Source organism: Megalops cyprinoides, chromosome 1 (genome assembly GCF_013368585.1).
Source record: "Megalops cyprinoides isolate fMegCyp1 chromosome 1, fMegCyp1.pri, whole genome shotgun sequence".
Taxonomy (NCBI): Eukaryota; Metazoa; Chordata; class Actinopteri; order Elopiformes; family Megalopidae; genus Megalops; species Megalops cyprinoides.
The window spans coordinates 18219628-18242161 of NC_050583.1; the positions used below are offsets into that span (position 1 = coordinate 18219628).

The following is a 22534-nucleotide window of genomic DNA, read 5'->3' on the forward strand; positions in this document are numbered from 1 at the left end:
AAAGCGTCATTAGCATCACATATCATACCACACCACTGTAAGATGCAATAATGAGCTTTTCTTTCACGTCATTATATTGATCATGCTTATGATTGTGGTTATGTATGTGATATGATCGTATGATTACGATTTTGTAAATGTGTATATTATTATTATTTGGTCGTTTTGTTTATCTTTGATGTAATTCGATGTTTAAAAATTATACTGTCATTGTGCATTTACTCATACAATCAATAAATTTGGAACAGGGCATTCCTATCACGGGCGCATTATAGCCTGCTGTTTCACAGTCCTTCCGAAGAAATTGAGGTTCAGAATTTTTAGGCTTAGTTTAGAATACGTTTAGTTTTAAATAATCCAAGCTTTTAAAAGGTCAAGGCTCGTTTAAATTAGTGGGTACTCTGGTATCTACGTCCTTAGTGTTCATGTTCTGGTTATTTCGGGGTAAAGAGCGTTACTTTTTCTTAACACAACTTTCCCAAGTGTTGTCTAAGATATGCATAACCCCCTACTAGGGTACCGGCACCATAGTTTGTACTTCCTACCTGAATTACTTTAGTGTGCAACACTTCTGTCACGTGGAAGTTCTGTACCTTGTGACGAACGTCGACATTTGCTTGCTAGCGCCTCGAACCGCGTTACATTCAATCAGTAAAGCAGCGTCCGAAGCGTGGGAATCGTCTTCGGAGAGGGACAGTGAATTGTGGACATGCGTCTCTGACTGCATCGTCTGATCGGGGGGGTTTGCTGCTGCTGGCATTAGGTATATTTCTTGTGGCGCTCGTGTAAGTCTGCACGAAATCTCCAAAGGCAGCCCCACCTGCACGCGCGAGGTGCGCGCCCGGAGCTCGTATCGTCCTGTTGCGAGGCACCAGCATCCCCGCGCTACACGTCTCTTTCTCATCGCATTCTCTGCGTTCTGCGTGAAGACAAACAAAGAGCGAGACAGGGGGAGAAAGACCGACCCAGTCAGCAGTAGTGATCTTGCCGAGTCTTCGTCTTGAAGGTAATCGCAAGCCTTATGTTTGCTAAATTAATTAGTACTGTACGCTGTAAAATGAACAGTTTTACCTTCCCGGTGTTAACTTAATATACTGTAGTGTGGGCTACGTTCTTGTGTGTTTTCAAAGGGGATTTGAATGAGAATGTTTCGGTATTGCTCCCGTCTCTTCCTTTGCACAAATTTTGATTATTATGATGACGTTATGAGGGAGTTTATTGGTGTACTGGCTTTATGTTTGTTCAGTGGAAGTTTCTGTCTCTTCGTGACTGTCTTCTGAAGGTGCGCGAATGATCTTCAAACTGTATGAGCCTTGCTTATACATCAAAGTATATGTAATTTACGGAGTATTAAATTTATTTATCTTTCACTATATCCATAGGCGTCGCTGATTTTAACAGCACCCCATTGTGCCAACGGCACATTGATTTGTTGAATGTTTTGAAAATTGAAAATCCCTCCCGCTCAACTGGAGATAGGTTGTGGAAACATGTTGCGAATCCAGCCACAATCATCTGATTGGGGGCAGATGTGCTGTCGATGGAGATTAGGTCGCGATCTTGCTATAACATTAAATCAGATGTTCTTTCACACAGGCTTGTGTCTTTTTGCATTATAATTGTGTACAGTAAAGCAGCAGCACTTAACTAATATGGAAGTTGAATCAGACAACCCCTAGATTCACGGGGTTCGCCTTCTTAATTTTGGCATTTTACCTTATATAACCTGAGCACACTACATTTACCATCGACTGTTCGTTTGCATTTCTGGAGAATGAAGACAGATATTTTCACCTCGTACATAGGGGTTGGCAGCGCAGTTGATTTTTCAACAACCTCAGGGTACATTAGCGAGAGAGTTAGGGGATGCCGCAATAAGTGGAGCGGAAATGTGTTTTCTCTCGTGTTTGTTGTTGTTGCTTGCTTATTTATTTATTTATTTATTTATTTATTGTTTGTTTGTTCGTTTTTAATGTTCGTAACGGGGTTCTTGTTATGCCTTTTTTCTTTCTCCACAAAGCCCCACAAGCTCAAGAACTTGGTCTCTAAGCTACGTTTCACTGAAATACATGATGTTTATCACAACCACGGCCGGCGCTGCTTTTTCATAACGCTCTCGTGTTAAGAGAACTTCACATATCGAGGATGGAAGTAGTTGTATCGAAGTCACCACTTGTGCTTCTGGTCGCGTTAGATGTTTTATTGGATTTTGGTGCGTTTCTGTTTTCTACGACGATAAAGGATTTCGCCGTCAACCAGAGGGCTGTGAGCTGTAAGCATGCTCCGCAGCGGCGTGCCAAAGCTCGTGGCGCTTTCCCTACCCGCGTCTGACTCACTGCCTCTCAACACGCCAGACATCGTTAATGTAATGTTTGACGGAATGTGCAGCGCGGTGTATAGCCAAGGACAGTAATGCGGAGGGAATATACGAATATCACTTCAGTCCAGTTAACAACCGCATCACATATTTCTTCATTTTGATCATTGCCCAAGAGGCTGTTTGCATTCTATTCCAAGCCAAATGCCAGTGTCATTTTATATCAGCACGCCAAGCCTCAGACTAAAGTTTGTTCCTTGCACTGTTGGCTATGAGGAAATTGTGTTTCTATAAGAAATATGTTTTAATTGGTTTGGCTGTCGTTTGTGCGGCCACGTTTTTCGTGAGTCATTTTCAGTGTAAATACCAGTTTTAGGCGGTTTCCTGTGTAGTGGTTCAAAAAATGTCTGCAGGGCTCCTGAAAACAGTGGAAATTGCAATGACTGTCTTTTGTAGTCAAGTCTTTTTGCCCGAGGGAATTAAAGTATCGATGCTGGTCTCTTTCTCAATATATCACATTTGCTGAAGTTACTGTATTCTTCACTAATGAAGGCAATACCAAATATTTGCTGGTGTACCGAACGATGGAATGTCAAAACGAATATATTGAAATCTGTTGTTGACTGAAAGTGTAGGCTTTTGTTTTGTTGTTCCATGGAAATTTTTGCACTATGGAAACATTGCATCACCATTATTGACAATTCTATCAACGTCATTCTTTAAAAAAACATTGTGTTCTACTTTGGAATTGGATTTTACAGAAGTACCAAATGTAGATATTCTGAAAGAGAATTCCATTGAAAAACTCAGCCATCATAAATTCTCTTAGCTGAAAGCTGTTTTTTGTCTGCAATGTTAATTATGTTCCACTCCAAAGCCACTTGCCTCTACAAAATATCATACAATCCAAAACAATATTTGCTGCAAAAATTTCAGCTTCAAAAGAATTATCCTCTCCTACAACACTCCCCATGATGTCTCAACAGACACCCATTCCCAAGAAGGCTGTCATAATGTGAACTTGTTCAGATTTAAGATAGCAGTTAGCAGTAGCAGTAGCAAGTAGCAGTTATTTTAACACTAATTAAGGTAATTTATTAAAGTGCATTTTGTAAATTGGTATGTTCCATGTACTGTAAAACATGTTTTCTTTGAAAATTCAAGTGTGGGGATGGTGTCCTGTTGTTGTTACAGTCCCAGACTTGTGAACACAGACTTGCAGGCTTGAATCCCAGGTGTGATGTTTCTGCTGTACCCTTGAGCAGAGTACTCTGTTTGAATTGCTTTAGTATGTGTCCACTTGTATACATGTGAAATGTAAGATGAGAGAATCTACCGCACCTATAAATAATACACTATCTAGTGGCTTGCTAGCCAGATAAAGCATCAGCTGATGTTATCAATCAGCTATCAGCTAAACACAAAATCAACTGAAAACATGTCTTACAAGCATTTTCAGGCATTGTTGAAACAAAAAGAGAAAAAGACTCCAATGTAAGTTCCTTTGAATATAAACACTTGCTCCAAAAGAGCAAACTTCATTCGTTTTATACATAATAAGAGTTGAGTGAACTCTCTCCCCCAGCAAAAAAAAAATGTACTCTGTAGTGCAATGTGCATTACTACCACCTAGAGCTCCAGAGAGAGCAGTTGTACATCTGGGAGTGAAGCCTATGAATTAGACCATAAAAACCCCAACACTGTCTGATAGAGAAACATACATTTTTTGTTGTTGTTTGATTTATATGTTAGAAAGTCATGTAGCATTGAGGAACTGTTCCAAGGTGATGATTGTCAGGTTTAAGTGAAAAGAGTTCAAATGGAAAAAAATGACTTGTGTTGTGAAGTATTGGTATATTGTGCATATATATTTAATGGTATGGCTAAGTACACAGTGAGGCTGCACCCAAAGTTTAGGTTCAGTAAACATAAAGAAAATGTATGAATTCAAATAACAAGTCTGTGCTCTCTTCAGAGCTCATTGGCTGAAATATTTAAATACTTGCATCTGATGATCTGTGATAGTGTTTGTTATCACTTCATCATACAGTTTTAATTGCAGGGGTATCCTCTATTTTTGAATCACGGAGGTGTTAATGACTAAGCTGTTTGTCACTCAACAGGAAAAAATAGGTACAGTATTGTAGAGGAAGTTTTTTTTTTTTTTTACAAAGTGCAAAATTGAATTAAAATGACAATTTTACATTGTTAAGTCTGACAAGTATTTTTAACAGGTTTACTGCGTCTGTGCTCAGTCATTGGTTGATGACAACATACAGTATAGTGGTGTTACCATTTGTGGTTTTTCCCCTGGCTAAATTTTAAGATGAAGATAAAGACAATGTAAGAAGGGTGCTGTATAGAACTAATAGACTCAAGGTTTGTTCCTCTCAGGGTATCATTGTGGAGATCAGGATTATTTCTCAGTCCGAACTGACTGTGTGGAAGAGGACTGTTAAAAATACCTCCTCATTTAGGAGAGGAATGATGCAAAGCAAGGAACCAGCGCTTCGGTTGAAAAGTCTCCATTTTCTTCTACCGCAATACCAGGCTATGATGTCAGCATGTGACATTCAGTCGGTGTGATGTATTGGCAATGAATCAACACATGATTTCTGACATCTCTCAGACAAGTTGGTGTTTTCATCTGCACATGAGGATTCGGCACACATGCCCGTTCTGAATAACCATTTACTTTTATGAAAATATTAATATTTATTACAGTTTTATTGGAAAATGGCTTCTCGCATCTTTCTTATCAGACTTCAATCACAGACAGCACAGTAAATTGGGTTCCCTCCTTTCTGACCCTTTAGCATATGGCTAGAGGTCTGCTAAAATGAGTATCGTCGCAGGTTCCACAGAGTAAGACACCAGCTATCTTACTGCAGAAATCACAGATTATGAATATGGGATAGCTGCTTATATTTATGAGTTTAAGGTTTAAGTGATCAAGAATGTATTTTTAAGTATGGCAACAGTGCGGTCTGCAAATGTAAAATTCGCAGATGCAAGAGAGGTCTCATGAATTCCATTAAGAAACCACCCAAGGATGTAAAATATGTTTGTGTTCTTAGTTACAAGAAGATATGAAAAGCTTTTCATTATTATATATATATATATATATATATATATATATACTACAGTAAACTAAGCAACAATATAATTTGTTTTGTTTTTTAAAGTAACCTTTATTAAGACTTGATAAGGCATTAGCTGTTTCGAGACCTTAAACTGTGACAAAGCTAGAGAATCACAATGTGGGGATGGAGAATTTTTATTTATTTATATATATTTTTTGATGAAAGACTCTGAAAATTCCTCTGCTCTGCCTTGGCGACTGGCTATTATAGAGAGTCCAATGTTCTTGCAGATATAAAGAGTTCACTGGTTAGGAACAGATTCACACTAATACCCTCTCCTGCTGTTCTCTGTCTGTCGGTTGATAATTCTCTCCAACCATGACTTCTCTGTGTCCCAGCCAACACACAGTGTAATGGAGTGGACATCCTGTGTTTCAGTAGCAGAGTCAGACACTCCTTGATGGACTCATCTACGTCCATTCAGGCCTGAAGCTTTGTTTTGTCTACTCATTTATATTTGTCCTGGGTGCCATCTCTGGCTTTGTTTTTGCCAGTGGAGTCAGGACCTAAATAGTTCAGTCTCAGCAGAAGTGTCAGTAATTACAAAGGAGCATGGCGTAGTCACTCCTCTTCTCAGCACTTTAGACTGACACACGAGTGTTCCGCCTCACTATTACAAGGAGCGTCTGGACGCACATTGTAGGGCAATGTACTGTACACAGAATAACATGATGCAGTCTACCACTTAGCCTAAGAGAGCTGAAAAAGGCACTTCTCATGTATTTTCAGGCCTAATAAGAGAGAGAAATATGGATGTCCTGCTTGCCATTCTAAAGCAAAGAATACCCTTTCACCTTGAGTGCATTATCAACTTCGCTGTCACTGCGACCAGCACAAGAAGATTCAGCCTTACACCATAAAAAATCAGAGCTGTCTTTTCAATGTGAAAATGAAAAAGAACTAGAAGAAGAGCAGCATATATCATCATGATTTTATGTTCAGAATTTCCAATGACAAACATCAAAGTATAATTGTAAGCTATTTAAAGTTGAAGTTGTCTTTTTACCATTTATCTGTTGTGTCTTGCCAAATGCATTCATTTAAAACATCGCAGCGTCTAAAAATGGTCCTTTTTCATTTGATTTATGTTGCTGGGTTACAAGCCAAATGCGGCTATTGACTGACACTTGCTAGGTCACAGTGAAAGCCATGCCAAGAATTAGCTGAACTGAAGGCACTACTGAAATCAGGAAGAGAGATCCTCTGGAATAATGTTACAAAGACTGGATTCAAGCCAGATTAGCCTCCACTAAAATACAGGAGCTACCTGTAAAGATACAAAGCCATATAGACCCTTAATAACCTGCAGTCAGAGCTGGGTTAGTGGACTGGCTGTGTCTTCAGTGAGGGTGAACTGTGGGTGAACTTTCAGGGAGCTGAAGGTATGTTATAATCTGTTTTAAAAATCCAGTCTTGTACAAAAAAAGGTGCATATGTGTGGCTGCAGGTCTGAGCGGAAGTGACGGTTCTGGCGGGGTATGTGTGTGGGATTTGTAGGTCAGGGAGACAGGGGCTTGACAGATGCGTGCGCGCAGAGCCCTGTAGCGCTGCACCGCTGTGACAGGGTGATGCACTCCACGGAGGGATTGGGCTGCAGAGAGAGTGCCTTGCCTTGTGCCTCCACCCCCCCCCCCCCCTTTGGCTCAGTCCTTTTCCCCAGGGCCCCGGAGTCCTCAGTGGCACAGTGACTGACATCAGCGGAACATGGATGCTGCGTTACCCAGGAGACGGGGCCCTGAGACCGCCATTAGGTGAACTGGGTCAGCGGGCTTTGTGCGCTTTGCTTCACAATCCTGGACAGTGATGGAGAGAGAGTTTCTCTCTCCCTTTGGATTTCCAGTGCGTGAACGTGTGTACCTATAACAGCAGTGCACTGTAATTTGGAGCAAGACCCTTTACATTTTTAGCTTAAGTTACAAAAAAGAGAAAAGGGTTTTTGATTCTCTCATCTCACATGTTAATTGAAACATTTATTTCTCAGTTATTTCACTCCTCTGTTTTATCAGCTTGAATGATTTCTTCATCTTGCTTGGTTTGAGACCTGCAGAATGTGTGACAACATTATTTATGGGGTACAACACATTGCACACACACATATAAGATACTGAAAGTTGTATACTCCAGTTTGCTTTATTCCTCTCTTTGCGGCATTTCCAACAGATAGATTCTCAAGGGGATGATTCATTTACCAATGGATGAATTAACTAGAACTGCAAACAGTGGAAACCGGAATGGGGAACTCACAGCCACAAGCTACTGTATGAAAGGTTATATGGAAGGGCGGAAGGGTTCCAGTTCCAGCTTTACTCAATTGCAGCATGTTATGTCCTTTAATGAAAGTATCCTCACTTTGTGAAATTACTCCCATAGCTCAAACGCCCTGCTCCTCAGTGATCCAGTGCTGGTTCTTTTGCAACTGCAGTACAAAAGCGGATGTGATTTATGTGAGCTTGATTAGACTGGATGTGTGCTAATTGAACGGGCAGAGAACTGACCTACTTTTAATGATACTGTTACATTCCACTTCAGTTCAGCTACCGCATACAACGTCAGCCCCTTAGTGGAGAAGTTTGACTTTCAACAGTTATTCAGGTTCAGGATTAGTGAGGTAGTGGAAAATGACGTGCTCCAACCAAAAGCGCAACCTGAATAAGTTTTTTTGACTGAAATGTTGCTTTTGTTGCTTGTATAAATTTGCATTGTGCCTTGTTTTTCTTCTTGGTTGCCAACGCCATAACTGTATTATATTCTGTGTTATTCATTGTGAGAAGCAATAGTATCTCCTACACCGGGCCCTGCCGCTCAATAGCATATCCAATATATTCTGCCCAGTGGGGTTTGGTGGATACAGGTATTTCAGCCTTTTTTGTGTATCATTTCCAAGGCACTGTATGGCCTGAAAACATAATAAGCAACCTTAATCAATGCACACATTCTTAAACCCTCCTCTTTATGCTCTCATGTGGTGCTGAACAATACTGAGACTCTATTAGTATTCAAAATTCAATCAGCTCGTTGGCCTGCTTTTGTATTTAAATGGATGCTCAGGAAATGGAAAATTCAAATGACAGAGTGATGTCCTTCAGCCTTTCATTTCCCCTTCTCGTTTTTTTACTCTATGGGTGCAGTGGGGGCCTCAATCTTTCCCCTGATGACTGAGCTGAAGTGGTGGAGCACAAAAGGAGAGGATAGAAAGCCCGCCTACATCTCTTGTCTTTCGGAGAAAGGGCTCTGGTGGTGTGGTGCACTGTGTAACTGGACTCTCCTTTGGGACTGGACACAGAGCTCAGTAATGGACACAATGTGCCCAGTGCTGGAGCTGATGCACTGTGTTCACACTCTGCACGGGGGGGGTCTGTTCTGCACCCTGTCTGGTGTGTAGCATTGTCTCAAACAGTCCCAAAGCTGTGGCCATACATACACGCTGGTGGGATTTCAGCTGCTGTAGTATTTGGAACAGTTTTGTGTAATGATGTCCGTCTCTGACCTGATGACGTCTCTTCATGAGGATATTGGGACCGACGCGCATCTGATGGACATTTCAACTTGCACTTGCGCATGAGTCTCCCTGACCTACATATATGTGCACAGGTGTGTCTGTTTGTGTGTGTGTGTGTGTGTGTGTGTGTGTGTGTTACTTTGGAAGCATGTCCTTCAGCCATCATGTGCAGACACTAACTATGCTTTCAGACATGTAAGTTGCACTGAACAGCTGGCGTAGGCCACATATTCCCCAAAGAGAAGTGATGTGTAAGCTCGAGAATTACAGTTGAAATATTAAATATTAAATATGTGATGTATACATGATGAAGGCAGGACATTTTTGGATGGGTTTATTTTTTATGAAAGAAGGAAATCAATTCATTTTAGCGTGTGTTTCAACACTGTTTCTGGCATTTCCTAACTGCTAATCATGATAGCGGAAATGAAAATGAAATCTCTCAATTCTTTGAGGAGAAGAGAGAAGCAACACTGCAGCTGCTGGGAAAGCAGGCTGATTACCTTTCAAACAGTTGACAGTTCAGCTTAGATAATACCATCCAGGGTAATGGGAGGCAGGCCGTAGCGACACCTGGATGAAACATTCACATTATCATTTCGAAATGGTCTTTTTTCTGTGAGGGGGTGAGCAAGGAAATTTGGCATACTTATTGGGAAAACAAGAACAAAAGAAGAAGTGCTAAATGCAGTTAATATCAAAGAACCCACTGAGCTGCAGAGCGCAAATTCAGGACTCACCTTTGGGTTGGAAAATTGAGCGGTGCCATCTTTTCTCCAGATAGGGATTTGAAGAAGATTTGCCATGGTGTCATCACTTATTTATTTGATGTATGCGATTTCACAAGAATATTTCAACCGTCAATCAAATATCCCCCAAATACCCCAAAGGACTTCAGTATAATTGGACCATTAATAGAATATTATTTGTTGATTTACCTTTCTCCCGAGCCCACATGTGCATGTCATCAGATTATCAACCCCTTTTGGAATGTTAACAAGCGTTCTGCAAAGGGCAACACAGAGAAGAAACTGGAAGAAAGTAGATGGTTGGTAGGAGATGCTTGGTATTATCGTGGGTACGCCCACAAAGAATGTTCAAAAAAAGCACAGTCTGCATTCCAAGGTAAAAGGATTACTCAGGAGAGCAGTAACACAGGAGTAGCAATGGTAAGCACAATAGAATAAAGGCAGAAAGTATGACGCAAACAGTACAAATGAGTGACAGAAGGAAATAACGTGTGATAAAGTATAGTTAAAGCCAATGACAAGAGTCAGAGAAAGATCACGCAAACCCATCATTTTACGTTTACAGTTGCCAAAATAAAACATAACTGCAAATAGAATTGCACACAAAAAAACTCACATTGACAAAAGCAGCTTCATGCTACAACATCATAGGTCATAATCACAGCAAACCTTTTGGAGAAAAATTGGCCAATGTGCTCTACATAGGCTGTTTGGGAAAGATGAGCTAATTCTAATAAAAAAAAAACACTTTCATGCTACAAGGACTGCAAAATATCAGCACCTGGAAGATAAATCTGTTTTAATTCCTTTAGACTTGTAATGGTTCACAGACAGAAGATGTTTTATTAGTTGATTTTCATCTATATGGTATTTACATAAGTTCCTGCGATCAAACACTTAAAACATGGTTTCTGGTGGAAGACCATTTGAATGACAGCAGAGCACCTGTTTTGTCCGCATGGTGTTTAAGTTCCCACTTTAGCTGTATATATTGATGTGGGAAAATGTCTAAACACCTAATCAAGCAGAGGTAATAAATGTCTGATGTAAAAAACGAGGAGTGAAAAGACAGGTAGCTTGACAGGCACCCAATCTACCAAGACAGAAAAAACAGCACCCTACAATTACCAGTAATCACTATATACTGTTCCAAGATAAAGGCTGTTTTCCTGTCATTTAAAGATTTAATTTCACCTGTTTGAAAGAAAGAACTGAACTGAATCACTGTGAAGGTGTCACGAGAACAGATGCTTTTGAATACTGAGATTCTCATGTTTTAAAACATACGCTACATGCATGTATGCTGGGTTTGCCTTGACGTTATAATATGCTATGATTTATTCCATATTAAACTGTTTCTCTCTACTAAAGCACTTGCGCTCTGTAAGTGGTTTAATATTCATGCATGTACATTACATGGTGTATAAACGGTGCACATGCAGTACGACTAACAGGGCCAACACCCACCTCCCCACCTCCTTACCCCTTCAGGCCGGTGACAGTTCCATCACCTGGATCTACCCCACTATAACTGGCCATGGCTGTTAGACCTCCGTCCAGTCTCTCTGTCATCCAGTGTGTCCATTTGCAGACGTCTGTGATTAGGCTATAACCCTCTGCACTCTCCTGCAGTAAAAAGCCCCATATTCTGAAAGACAGGATTCAAGTAGAAACCCTTTTATTGCACTCCCTCCATCCGCCCCTTTCGCACACACACTCTTTTGTCCGCGCTGCTATTTCTGTCTGATTGCACGGGAGTCCATTATACGATGAAGGAGCGAGCGACAGAGTGGCAAGGAAGAGGGTACAGGAGAAGGTGAGGGTTCAGAGCTATTTCCAATGCCCAGAAACTACGGAAGTGTGGTGGTGCTTAATAGCTCCCCTCATTCACCGGTTAATGCATTCACTCACACACGGTGGGGCAGTTGTGCAGCCTTACGGCTGGTAATGAGCACTTAGGAGCACAAATGGGAGCTCAACAAAGGTGTTAATATGGAGCAGAAGAATCATGGTGCGAGGCAATCTGTGTCACCTGCAAATACATAGTGCTGGGCAGCGGAGGAATGGGAGGAAATCAGAGGGAAGGGAGTCGAGCTGATTGCTGTTGTTCTCCCACGCCACCCATGAAAGTTTCACAATGTGCTCATTTCGTTTCTCGCACCGGTCACTCGGCCTGACATTCAGCGCCTCTCAGCCCTTTTATCCCTTGATTTTAACTGGCCCAGTGTGTGAGCTGCATTTCTCTTTTACTATTGAGTCCTTCATTACGGTAGTTTAGCACGCCATGCGATGCTGGCCTTGATGTCACAATTAGTTGAAAATTAAAGAATGAATGAATAAATTCAAGTCTTAGAGGGAACGTCTTATGACTTATTGAATTATGATACATAGAGGATTACTCACTGTCAGGGGAGAAAGAACTTGTTCTTGATTTGGCCAGACTGGCTCTGTTTAACTGTCTAATTAGGAATTAGACAGTTACCCACACACCTTTTCTTTCCAGCTGACTTTTCACATCCATCCTGTACTCAGCTTGCCCCACTCGGTTGTCATTCCAACTGTGAGATATCACTTGTCAGATCACAGGGAGCTTTGTCCTCTGATACTGTCCTCTGGTCATCCCAAAGCAGAATCTGTGCCAGTGACATTGAAGGCTAAATACATTGGTCATATTCTACCTTAAGCAAAAGCAGATTGAACTGCTGATTTAGCAGTCAAGGCAATCACCACCTCAGCTGTCATCCCTTGGACACCCCTGCAGAAATGTATTTCAAAACATAAGAGTGTAGCTCTTCTACAGTTTTTACAACTGAAGGATGCCATAAAATGATGTTTAACCCATTTGAGTCTTAGTATGATTTCATTGTATTGATTAAATCTGATTTGTCACTATCCTGAGGCCATTTGACAATATCAACACAGTTCAAATCTACCATCGCTTGGATGTGGTGTCGAGCAGCTGATGTGTCAAAACCAGACACTGATTCCGATTCCTCTCACACACTCTCTCCGTCCGCATCCCGACAGCGGGCAGACAATGACAGAGAACAGAGACCTCTTTCACTAAAACACTTCCCTTTCAACACTTGCCTTTCATAATCCCGCTCAGACAGCCAAGTTCACAGTGAGTCTGCTGCACTGCAAGGCTTTCGCAGCGCCAAACCAGTATGTTGTCAGTGATTATATGGGTGTGAGCACAGACATTTCATCAGGTTTCACACAATTTCTCTGTGGCTGTCAGCTCTTGCCACTCTCAAGAATAATAATGTACCACTGGTTCCTTGCCTCAGTGTCCGTACTTTTTAAATACACTGTAATTAATTTACAGTCAATGTAATTTCCTCACTAGTTTACCTGCAGGCTGTGCAAATTGCTGTAAGAGACCTGCTTGTCTTTTATGTTGAAGTGGAAGACAGGACCAACAGACAGGACTCGTAATTTAATTATGCAGTTGTGAGCTTTTAAACGATCCTGGATTTCGGCAAGTAGTGAAAGCCATTCATTTCAAATCATTGCATACCTCTTTATATGCTATCAACTCTTTTCCAGTTCTTCAGCTAATAACAATCCCTCCAATCTGGTTATGGCTCAATGAAGCCGGCAGCAAAGCAATTTGAGAAATCTGATAAGCTCTTATTACAGCACACATGGTACATGCATTATGCAAAAATCACACATTGTCACATTGGCTCTCCCTTTGCAAGTCATCCCGATCGAAAGATTACAATAATATGCTCATTTATGCAAATTGACTCATTAGCTAAACACTGAGCCAAGTTTGACAGCAATATGCTTCATGCATGTGGCATGACCGAAATAGCACCCGCCATCAAAGGCCTTAGAACTGTCAACAGCCTACATCAACTTTATGCTGATATTCAGTATTACAGTATATCATTCCTTATCACCGTAGATGTATTATGCTTCAGACTGTATTTTCTCTTATTAAATATAGATATCGGCACATCTCTTGGATTTTAATGAAAACCTGCTGTTGTCTTCTGCAGGGCCGTCAAACTTGACGTTTGTGAGGCAAGAGCAACCGCTTGTGGTTTAGTGGCAGCCTGCCCTAATTTTTTAAAAGTTTTAAACATTTAGGCTCTAGTTTACAAGGATGTCTTTCCTGTGCTTCATCTTCCCTGCGTTGTAGTAAAGCTTAAATGGCACTCTTGGACAGGGAATTGTCTCTTCTGTCACTACCATGGCACGAAAACAAGCCGGAGCAGTCATCCGAGTAACATAATCCAAGGGCAGCGCAGCAGTTTGAAGAGCAGATCGATGTGCTTAGGCAATGCGGCACTCTTAAAGAACACCTTACAGCAAATGCACAAAAATCAAGGCTAGTATGCAGACAGAGATGTGCGTTGCATATAATGCAAAAAGGAGGAGAATGCTTCATATTTTGATTTCACGCATGGTACTACGGTCACGTGACATATTTTTAAAGCTGGGTCATCGTTCATTCATTCTTAATCAGTCGTGGATGCACCTGGCTTACTATACAAACAACAGAAATTGTGCCTCTCCTTGTGACGGCACGGTTTTTGGGAGGAGAAGAGTTTGCTCTTCTGCTCAGTGCATTTTTACTTGTGCTCATTGGCTCATTGCTCCATTTGCATCAGTCCCAAGCTGTCTGTTGTGATAAAGCCTGAAACCATACCCCATGCTGCCTTTGTATTTATTTATTTATTTATTTATTTAATTTATTTATTTCTTATATTTATTTGTGCAGCTCCCCTTTCTGCTGACGGCACCGCCTGCTGGAGACTTTGTGGAATGAGCATATGCGGCAGGAAAGCCCTGACGTTGCTGAGCAGCGTGTTCGCGGTGTGCGGCCTGGGGCTCCTGGGCATCGCCGTCAGCACCGACTACTGGCTCTACCTGGAGGAGGGCGTCATCCTGCCCCTCAACCAGAGCACCGAGATCAAGATGTCCCTGCACTCGGGTCTGTGGAGGGTCTGCTTCCTGGCGGGTGAGTCCGGTCGCCCTTTTCCCCTCGTCATCCCGTCCCACCCCGCCCTGGGTCCGATTCCCGTTCCGACGCTCTGATCCCGCAATGACCTTCTCTTTGGCATGTGTGTCCTCTCATGCACCACTTAGAGGGTCGCACTGCACTCTGGCTATTTTTCAATAGCCCTGTTTTCAATTAACATAATTAAGCTTATTTGATTTTTTTGACATGTGAAATATTTTGGTTTGTGTTCAGTGCATAAGCATACAGTTGGATCTGTCCTTAGGTCGGGGCAAACAAGGACAGTCATAAATACAGATGTCAAGTTAGTAACTGAGACCATAAAAGCACAAACCATCCTCCACATAAGTTATTGACATGTCCACTTTGACAGCTGACAAAAATGTCTTTTTTTAATTTACAGCTGCATAAAAAACATGGCACGAATACATGAAACACAACAAAGCCATAGGTCACCGTATTCCTCAATGTCCTTTTTGGTGATAACATGCATCTATCATTTCTGTTGACAACAAAGGCTGCTGATGACCTTTTTATACACTGTTAATTTAGTCCATGTCATTGAAATTAAGAGTGATGCCCCCCCCCCCCCCCCGATGCTGTGCTGCTTTACATTGGCCTTGCATGCCACATTCTGCTGCACCATTGACGCTAGCCGGAATTCCTGACAATCACTCGGCAAGCACAAAATATCACAGCACTGCTGTGAAGATCACTTTCAGCTGGGTGGCATGATTATTATTAGCATGCACGTGTGGGTATCACTGCAAACACCAGCATCAATGGAAAATGTGGCATCGCCCGCGCCCTCTTTCCCCCCTGTATTTACAGGCACACATTGTCTGCCCTGTGTCTCACAGCTCACTGAACTGGCTCCGCTTTCGGGTTCAGCCAGATGGCGGAAAATGTTCCGCGCTGCCTTATTCGTTCTTACACGAGCATTGTCGAGTGATCCGCATTGATCTAACGCCTTTAAAGTCAGAGCCAGAATGCCGCAGACCCTCGCAGCCAAAGAATCGACTGGATTGTCCCTCTGTCTCTCCGGCACGGTCCGCATCCTCTCTTGAATCATTCATGGCGTGGCAGCATCCTCGCTATTCCTTGCCTGTTATTCTCCCGTAGATGACTGCATCTCCTCCTGTAGTGAGGGCTGTAAACAGGCAGTGTGAGGAACCTTGTGTTGGTTGCGCGCACCTAGGCATGCTGGATTGGGCTTCTGGGCACTGCATGGGTGTCTTGTTTTTCTCCTGGGAATGTGCCATCTCTCCCTTCATGTGTGGCATGCTGATCGTTCTCGGTGCAGCCAAAGACACTAACTTTAACCCTTTCCTCTGTAGAGACTCCAGCAGCTGACCGAGTGTTGCCTTCCGTTAAACCAGGTATTGACCTCCTCCCACTCCCGAAGTGGCCCTGGGCTGCAGTGGAGCCTTGGGGAGAAATACGGGCACTCAGTGACAGAGCTAGGGAGTAACAGCTTTCATCTGAGGGATGGCAGCAACATGAATCTAAACACCCCGCCAAAGACCCTGCCATCTCCAGCATTGACTCACAGGCATGAGCGCAGCATGCAGCTTGTCCACATCAATATCGGTCATGCCCTCGATGTGGGAAACATATATCTGACATGGGATTATTCTGAGAGGGTGATGTCACCAACATGGATCCTGTGTGGCCTCGCCAACGCCGCTGCCCAGTGGGGCAAATGGACCAACAAATGTGTTTACGTATTGAGCGGCCTTGTTGCCTAACTGAGAGGGCGGGCCAGTTTGACCCAGACACCTCGCTTCTGTATAGTGTCACCATTGAGACAGAGGAGCTGGTCAGAATGATTATACACCCATTTTATTTATTTAGATCTCATGGATTCACTTAGATTGTCAGTATGGTACTGTATGTTTGAGTAGCTGTTGATAGAGTACTGTGTGTTGAAGTCGTTAGAGATAATTTACTGAGCGATGTACTTGTTGGAGATGCAGCACTCCCATATATTCGTTGATATATAGCATCTTCTGACTCCTCAATGACATGTCTGACACTGGCAGCCAAAGCTTAATTTAATTCCCCACACCCCCCAATTTCACAGCAGCTTTGCGTTGCCATGGTAATAGTTGTCAGGGAACACAATTTAAAATCCTTTTTCAAAATCCCTGTGTAATTTAGGGCTGTCTGCTATTTTGTAAATGTTATTTAAGAAGGGGTTTGAGGGGGCATGTGTAAATATCTCCTCTCAAAAACAGGGAGGAGAAAGATTAAATTTGCAAGTCCTGACATCATAACCGCATTATAAATTCGTTTTAGATTCCACTTGGAAATGAAAAATCTTTCTTGAAAATTACCCTTTTTTGCTGGTTACATTAACCAATATGAATTAAATCCTTTTTTTTCAACAAGCTTCTGGACCATACATGTTTGAATGGGGAGCTGTAGGAGCTGACTGTATGAATTCCTCAATGGAAGATAAAGCATAATTTAACTTGTCTGACCTTTAAATGAGCAGACCTCATTGGTGATGATTAGGGAGTTGATTGGATAAGTAATTAAGGGGATTGAGGAAAGGCGCGCTAGCATGGAACTGTTATCATTGTTCCATATGGCAAAGTGTGCTCCCCTGAAGGGGCAGTAAGGCCTTTCATTAATTAAATTAGGCAGCTACACGGACCTGACTGAGGCTTGAGTGGGAGGCATAGGGGGTAATGTTTCTACACACTAGAGATTCTTCTCCAGATGTGGAAAGGACCCCCGCTGTTAGGAGGGAGAGTAGCTGACAGTCTGCATGAGACATAGCATCCCACGGGCGTGTGCACACCCACATACACACACACACACACACACACACACACAAACATACATACGTACACTCTGCCACACATACTCACATGGACACTCACACACATAAGCACACATACACGTGCACAGACAAACAAATACAGATTGACTCACATTGCATACAATCATACACACACACATAGTCTCGCACATAGACAGACTGTTGAAATATAACCAGAGACCAGAGTCTCAGCTAAGATCTGCTATAACCTTGTTCATACTATCATCTACATTGCTAAGGACACACTGTCTGTGTGTAATGTAGCTCATTAAAGAACTGAAAGAATGCAACATTGATGAACAAGGTCATAGCGGATTTACAACTCTGTAAAACTGTTGAACGTGGGAATGCCAGAATCAGAACTTGAACACTGTGTCTAGATTTCTGTATATCCAGGAGGAAAGCGGTCTGAGCCATGAAACGCCACGCTGGGCTTGAGTTTGTGTGTGAGTGCCTCGAACTCACAGAATCCATCTCTTTTAGCCCGGGTTTACTTTTTATTGCTTTTCCACCCACCAAACAAAATGAAAAAAAAAAAAAAGAAAAACAATCTTTATGAGACGGTTGAGCCCCCCCCCCCCCCCAGCTGCGTGGCTGTGACTCAGGTCAGGCGCTGATGTCAGCGCGCGGTGGGGCCACGTTTGTGTGAAATGCGTCTGCCGTCTGCTTTGTTCCAGGGGAGGAGACCGGCCGCTGCTTCACCATCGAGTACGTCATGCCCATGAACGTGCAGATGACCTCCGAGTCGACAGTCAGCGTGCTGAGTGAGTGAGGCCGCGCGCCGCCCCCCCAGCCGACACCCACCCACCCACTCCGCCCCTTTCCAGTCTGTTTGAAACACGGAAATCATTAGGCCCTAAGGAGGCTTTTAGGAGAGTTGGCATTGCACTCAGGGCTTTGTCGATAGCTCTGGTCTGTCTATATTAAACAAGCACAGACAATTTAAGTCAAACCCCAGCCATTTATTTATTTCCCCACCTCCACAGTTTTCAGGCGCTGTACCGCGCCTGCGCAAACACACGGTACAGTGACCTCAGCTCGCTCAGTGAAAGGGCAATACACCTGAGGGAGATTGTAAAGGATTTTATGCCATGGCAATATTGGATTGAGTCCTGTAGAATGACATTTTAGATATCCCGCATCAGGTATGTGCGCTCCACTGGGGGGGGATATAGCCACAGCGATGGAGATATGAGTGATTGGGCTGTTCTGATTGGAGCAGAGCACAGCACCGCTGTCGCTGTGGCAGCTGACAGGGACCTGCGACCCAGTGGGCTGGGAAATGAGAGGCAGCCATTCATGTTCAGTTCTTGATCCTGGAAAAGTTTCTCCCTTCTGCAGCGTGATCACTATCCCTCTGACATGCCATTGAGACAGCGAGTCTGACACCAAACCCATGCAAAATAGCAGTGACTTAGTCCACCCTACTCCACCCTCCAGCCACCTGTCTGTCTCCACCCCACTACCCCAACTGCCAGCATGACTCCTGAATACATATTAGTACTATAAAAGGAAATAGGTACACACCTTACCCCATAATTGAGGTGTACTCTCAAAAGCCACCTTTGTATGTAGAGTGGAAACAGCCTTTATTGCCCATGTATTAATCAATCAATTGTAATTAATTGGAAAGGGAAAATAACAGCATCTGACAGGGATGAGTTTGAGGGCAGCACAGGAAGCAATGCTATGTACCAAGTGCTCTTCTGTTTTTATGCAATAATTCTCATAGTTTTTAAGAAAAAAGTGAAACCTAGTAGTCACAGCTGCCAGCCTGTCGCAGAGTGTGCAGTGTGTTGTAGTTTACTGCATAGTACAATACTTCAAGAAGCTGGATAGCTAACTGGGCACCATACATGGTACTGAACATGGCACTACCCTGATCAAAATCAGCTCATGATTATAATGTGTGGTTCATTTCCCAGTTGAGCCCGAATGTTCATTGTACATATGTTCATGTAAAATATGTTTACATTGCTCATTGGGAAAAAAAATGCTCCGTGCATAGATTTACATGACTTATAGTATTAAGTGTGGTTAATTCCTTGACTTGCTGCCAATTTCCTCTGTGGACTTTAATGTAATACCGGTGTCGTTAGGTAGGGGGAGACATGCAGAGGAGGGGAGCATGAGAAGAAAAGTGGATGAAATATGGAGAAAGGAGATGGAACGTGTATGAATTCAATTAAGGACGCAAACTGAAAGTGATACTAAGATAGAACACCCTATATTAGCATATTTATCAATGGAACACCCTTAACACTTTCTGAAATTCCAATGTGATAGCCAAAGCTCTATCGATGTGGGGAACCCTAGCAATGATGCTTGTGACACAGGACAACAAACGTGTTTCATCATTTTATATTATATCATTTAGAACAATGCATGCAAGTCATGGTTTTCAAATACAGGAAGGTGACAGGGGGGTGGTAATTTACTGAACCAGGAAGGTCTGGAACAGTTGACAGTGATCAATGACACACTCTTCTGTCAGTGAAGAGGCATTCAGATCTGTGTTGCTGATTGCTAATCATGTCCCATGCACAGGCAACCTTTGACCGCACTCATGAATAAATTTTATTATATAAATATAGAGTTTATCAAAATGAGTTGGAAAAATGACGTGGTTCAATTGCCTGCAGTTTTAGAATAAACAGACAGGCAGCATTGCTGACACCACAAACTATTTTATGGTCTGTGTCGGCATTTGAGTGGAGGTCAAATGCAGTCTGTGATGATGTCTTGCTCTTTCATAATCGAGCTGGGAATAGCACAGGGTGGTGGAGGCATTATTTTATGGAGCCATGTAAAGATTTAGTGCTTACTTAGAGTTAGTAGTTTCGGAATGCATTTCAGAGTGATTAATGAGAACATTCACCTCACCTAGGCTCATCATGTTGCCTGTAGAGCTCTTGAGTGGATCTGCACTAGCACAATTTTGTTGTGTGGCTGAGAGAGGATTTGGGAAGACCTGTACGCCTGAATCCTTGGATTTTTCTATGTCTGTTGTTTGTTCATAATCACCTGTAAGGAATTTCATGATTGACACATGGTCCTCTCTTCTTGGTCTTCTCTCCTCTGCTCCAGAGATGATCCGCTCAGCCACACCCTTTCCCCTGGTCAGTCTCTTCTTCATGTTTATTGGCTTTGTGCTCAACAACATCGGACACATCCGCCCCCACCGCACCATCCTGGCTTTTGTGTCAGGAATCTTCTTCATCCTCTCAGGTGATGCTGCTACCATGGCAACTACAACTGCTGCTACAGCCGCACAGTTAGTAGTGGATATAGCACATGAACAGCAGAATGGGTGTGAAATAGTATAAAGAAAGTACTCCTAACCTTAGGTTCTACTGCATGTAAATTGTAAATTGAAAATGTTGCCAGAGTGAAGCGTAGAAGGCTACCAAAATTAGACAGGGCCTTGATCACACTCTTTGCCATCCTGTTAATACAGTTACAGTCACCTTTGTGCTTCATAGCATGACTTGACTTCCCTTTCCTTTGTCTGAATCAGGTCTGTCCCTGGTCGTGGGCCTGGTGCTATATATATCCAGCATCAATGATGAGGTGTTGAACAGAACCAAGAACAACGAGGCTTACTTCAGCTATAAGTACGGCTGGTCTTTCGCCTTTGCTGCCATCTCCTTCCTGCTCACGGAGGTAGGCCACACCCCACCCCACCCAGCCCCCTGAATGAATGTTGTTTGGAGTGAGCTTGTTTCTATCATGCTGCTCTTTCATACTTCCATTGCTACACAGAGGTTTAGGTTCATAGCATGTGCATCACAGAGGTAACAGTTAGCCTGTATCTGTAAGATCGGAAGATAATTACAGTAACTATATGATCATGTCATTATTCAAGCATAATCTGCAAGGGCTATACAATTTTGTCTTGCTTCACCTGCAATGGAAAAAAGCTGTGTAAGATACATACTGATGTTGATGTTGATTCTTGCTCTGTCACCCCTGCCCGTTTGTGTGTGTGTGGGCAGACGGCAGGCGTGATGTCCGTCTACCTGTTCATGAAGAGGTACACGGCAGAGGAGATGTACCGGCCGCACCCGGGCTTCTACCGGCCTCGCCTCAGCAACTGCTCCGACTACTCGGGCCAGTTCCTGCACCCGGACGCCTGGGTGCGCGGCCGCAGCCCCTCCGACATCTCCAGCGAGGCCTCCCTGCAGATGAACTCCAACTACCCCGCGCTGCTCAAGTGTCCCGACTACGACCAGATGTCCTCGTCCCCTTGCTGAGTCCCGGGGCCCGGGCTGAGGGGTGCGCGCTGGCCCCCCGGGGAGGGAGAGTCAGAGAGGGTCTCCAGCAGACCGTAAGCTTATAAACCAGGAAGGCCCAGCTGTAGGCAAAAGGGAGAGGAGTAACTGTGTGGCTGTGTCCTTTTTAGTTCCGTTGTAGTGTTGTATACTGAGTTTTACACTTTGGGAGATGGTGATACAACATTCCTGCTCCTCTCCAGGTTATAACTTTAGCATTTTGTGCATTAGCAGTCTACAGAGAAAGGACCCTGTCCAAACACCTCTATGAACAGCCTGTTTAGTTTTCTTCTTGTTTTTGATTTTTTTTTTTTTCCTTATCTGAATCATGTTTGTTGCACCAATTTGACATTTATTTCTTTTTAGATTTCCCTCACTGTGAAATTTTTATTGTAGTTTATTTTATTGTGGATTGGCATTTATCACTTAGTGTTAATATGTTCCCATCGGTAAGTAATGTATGTGTGTATGGGATTCTAAGGGAAGCAGGCTGGAAGTCTCTTGTGCATCCCTCAATCTCAGAATTCTCTACCCATTTAAAGGCAACTACAATAATGTTAGGTGAGCATAAAACAACATTTCCTTCAGATTTTGATCCAGAAGTGTTTGTCATGTTTCTTACCATTCAAAAAATGTTTGCACAAAGATGTTTTGAATACCATAAGTACAAGTCGCACAGAACAGAATCTAGCAGGAGCAGTAGTGAGAATTCATCATCAGGTGTAAGCTTGATCGGTATAGCCAAAAGTGAATGTG

The 22534-nt window shown here is 42.9% G+C and overlaps 1 protein-coding gene across 2 annotated transcripts; it reads left to right on the forward strand.

The window, feature by feature from the left end:
• The first annotated feature begins 662 nt into the window (after positions 1–662).
• Positions 663–22103, forward strand: LOC118785357 (voltage-dependent calcium channel gamma-5 subunit). 2 transcript variants are annotated; one of them, XM_036539980.1, is made up of 7 exons: positions 663–1006; positions 14441–14680; positions 16018–16059; positions 18185–18271; positions 20595–20735; positions 21025–21170; positions 21503–22103. In XM_036539980.1, exons 2-7 carry the CDS (start codon positions 14485–14487, stop codon positions 21758–21760), a joined length of 870 nt encoding a protein of 289 aa, XP_036395873.1. In that variant the 5' UTR covers positions 663–1006; positions 14441–14484; the 3' UTR covers positions 21761–22103. The 2 variants fall into 2 exon arrangements, with proteins under 2 accessions (XP_036395873.1, XP_036395865.1); XM_036539972.1 differs by lacking the exon at positions 16018–16059.
• Positions 22104–22534: the final 431 nt, after the last annotated feature.

Coding starts and splice junctions, on each gene's coding strand:
- LOC118785357 (XM_036539980.1), top strand. CDS start 14,485: ATGAGCATATGCGGCAGGAAAGCCCTGACGTTGCTGAGCAGCGTGTTC. Junction 16,060..18,184: donor GTTGCCTTCCGTTAAACCAG/GTATTGACCTCC, acceptor GCTTTGTTCCAG/GGGAGGAGACCGGCCGCTGC. Junction 20,736..21,024: donor AATCTTCTTCATCCTCTCAG/GTGATGCTGCTA, acceptor TGTCTGAATCAG/GTCTGTCCCTGGTCGTGGGC.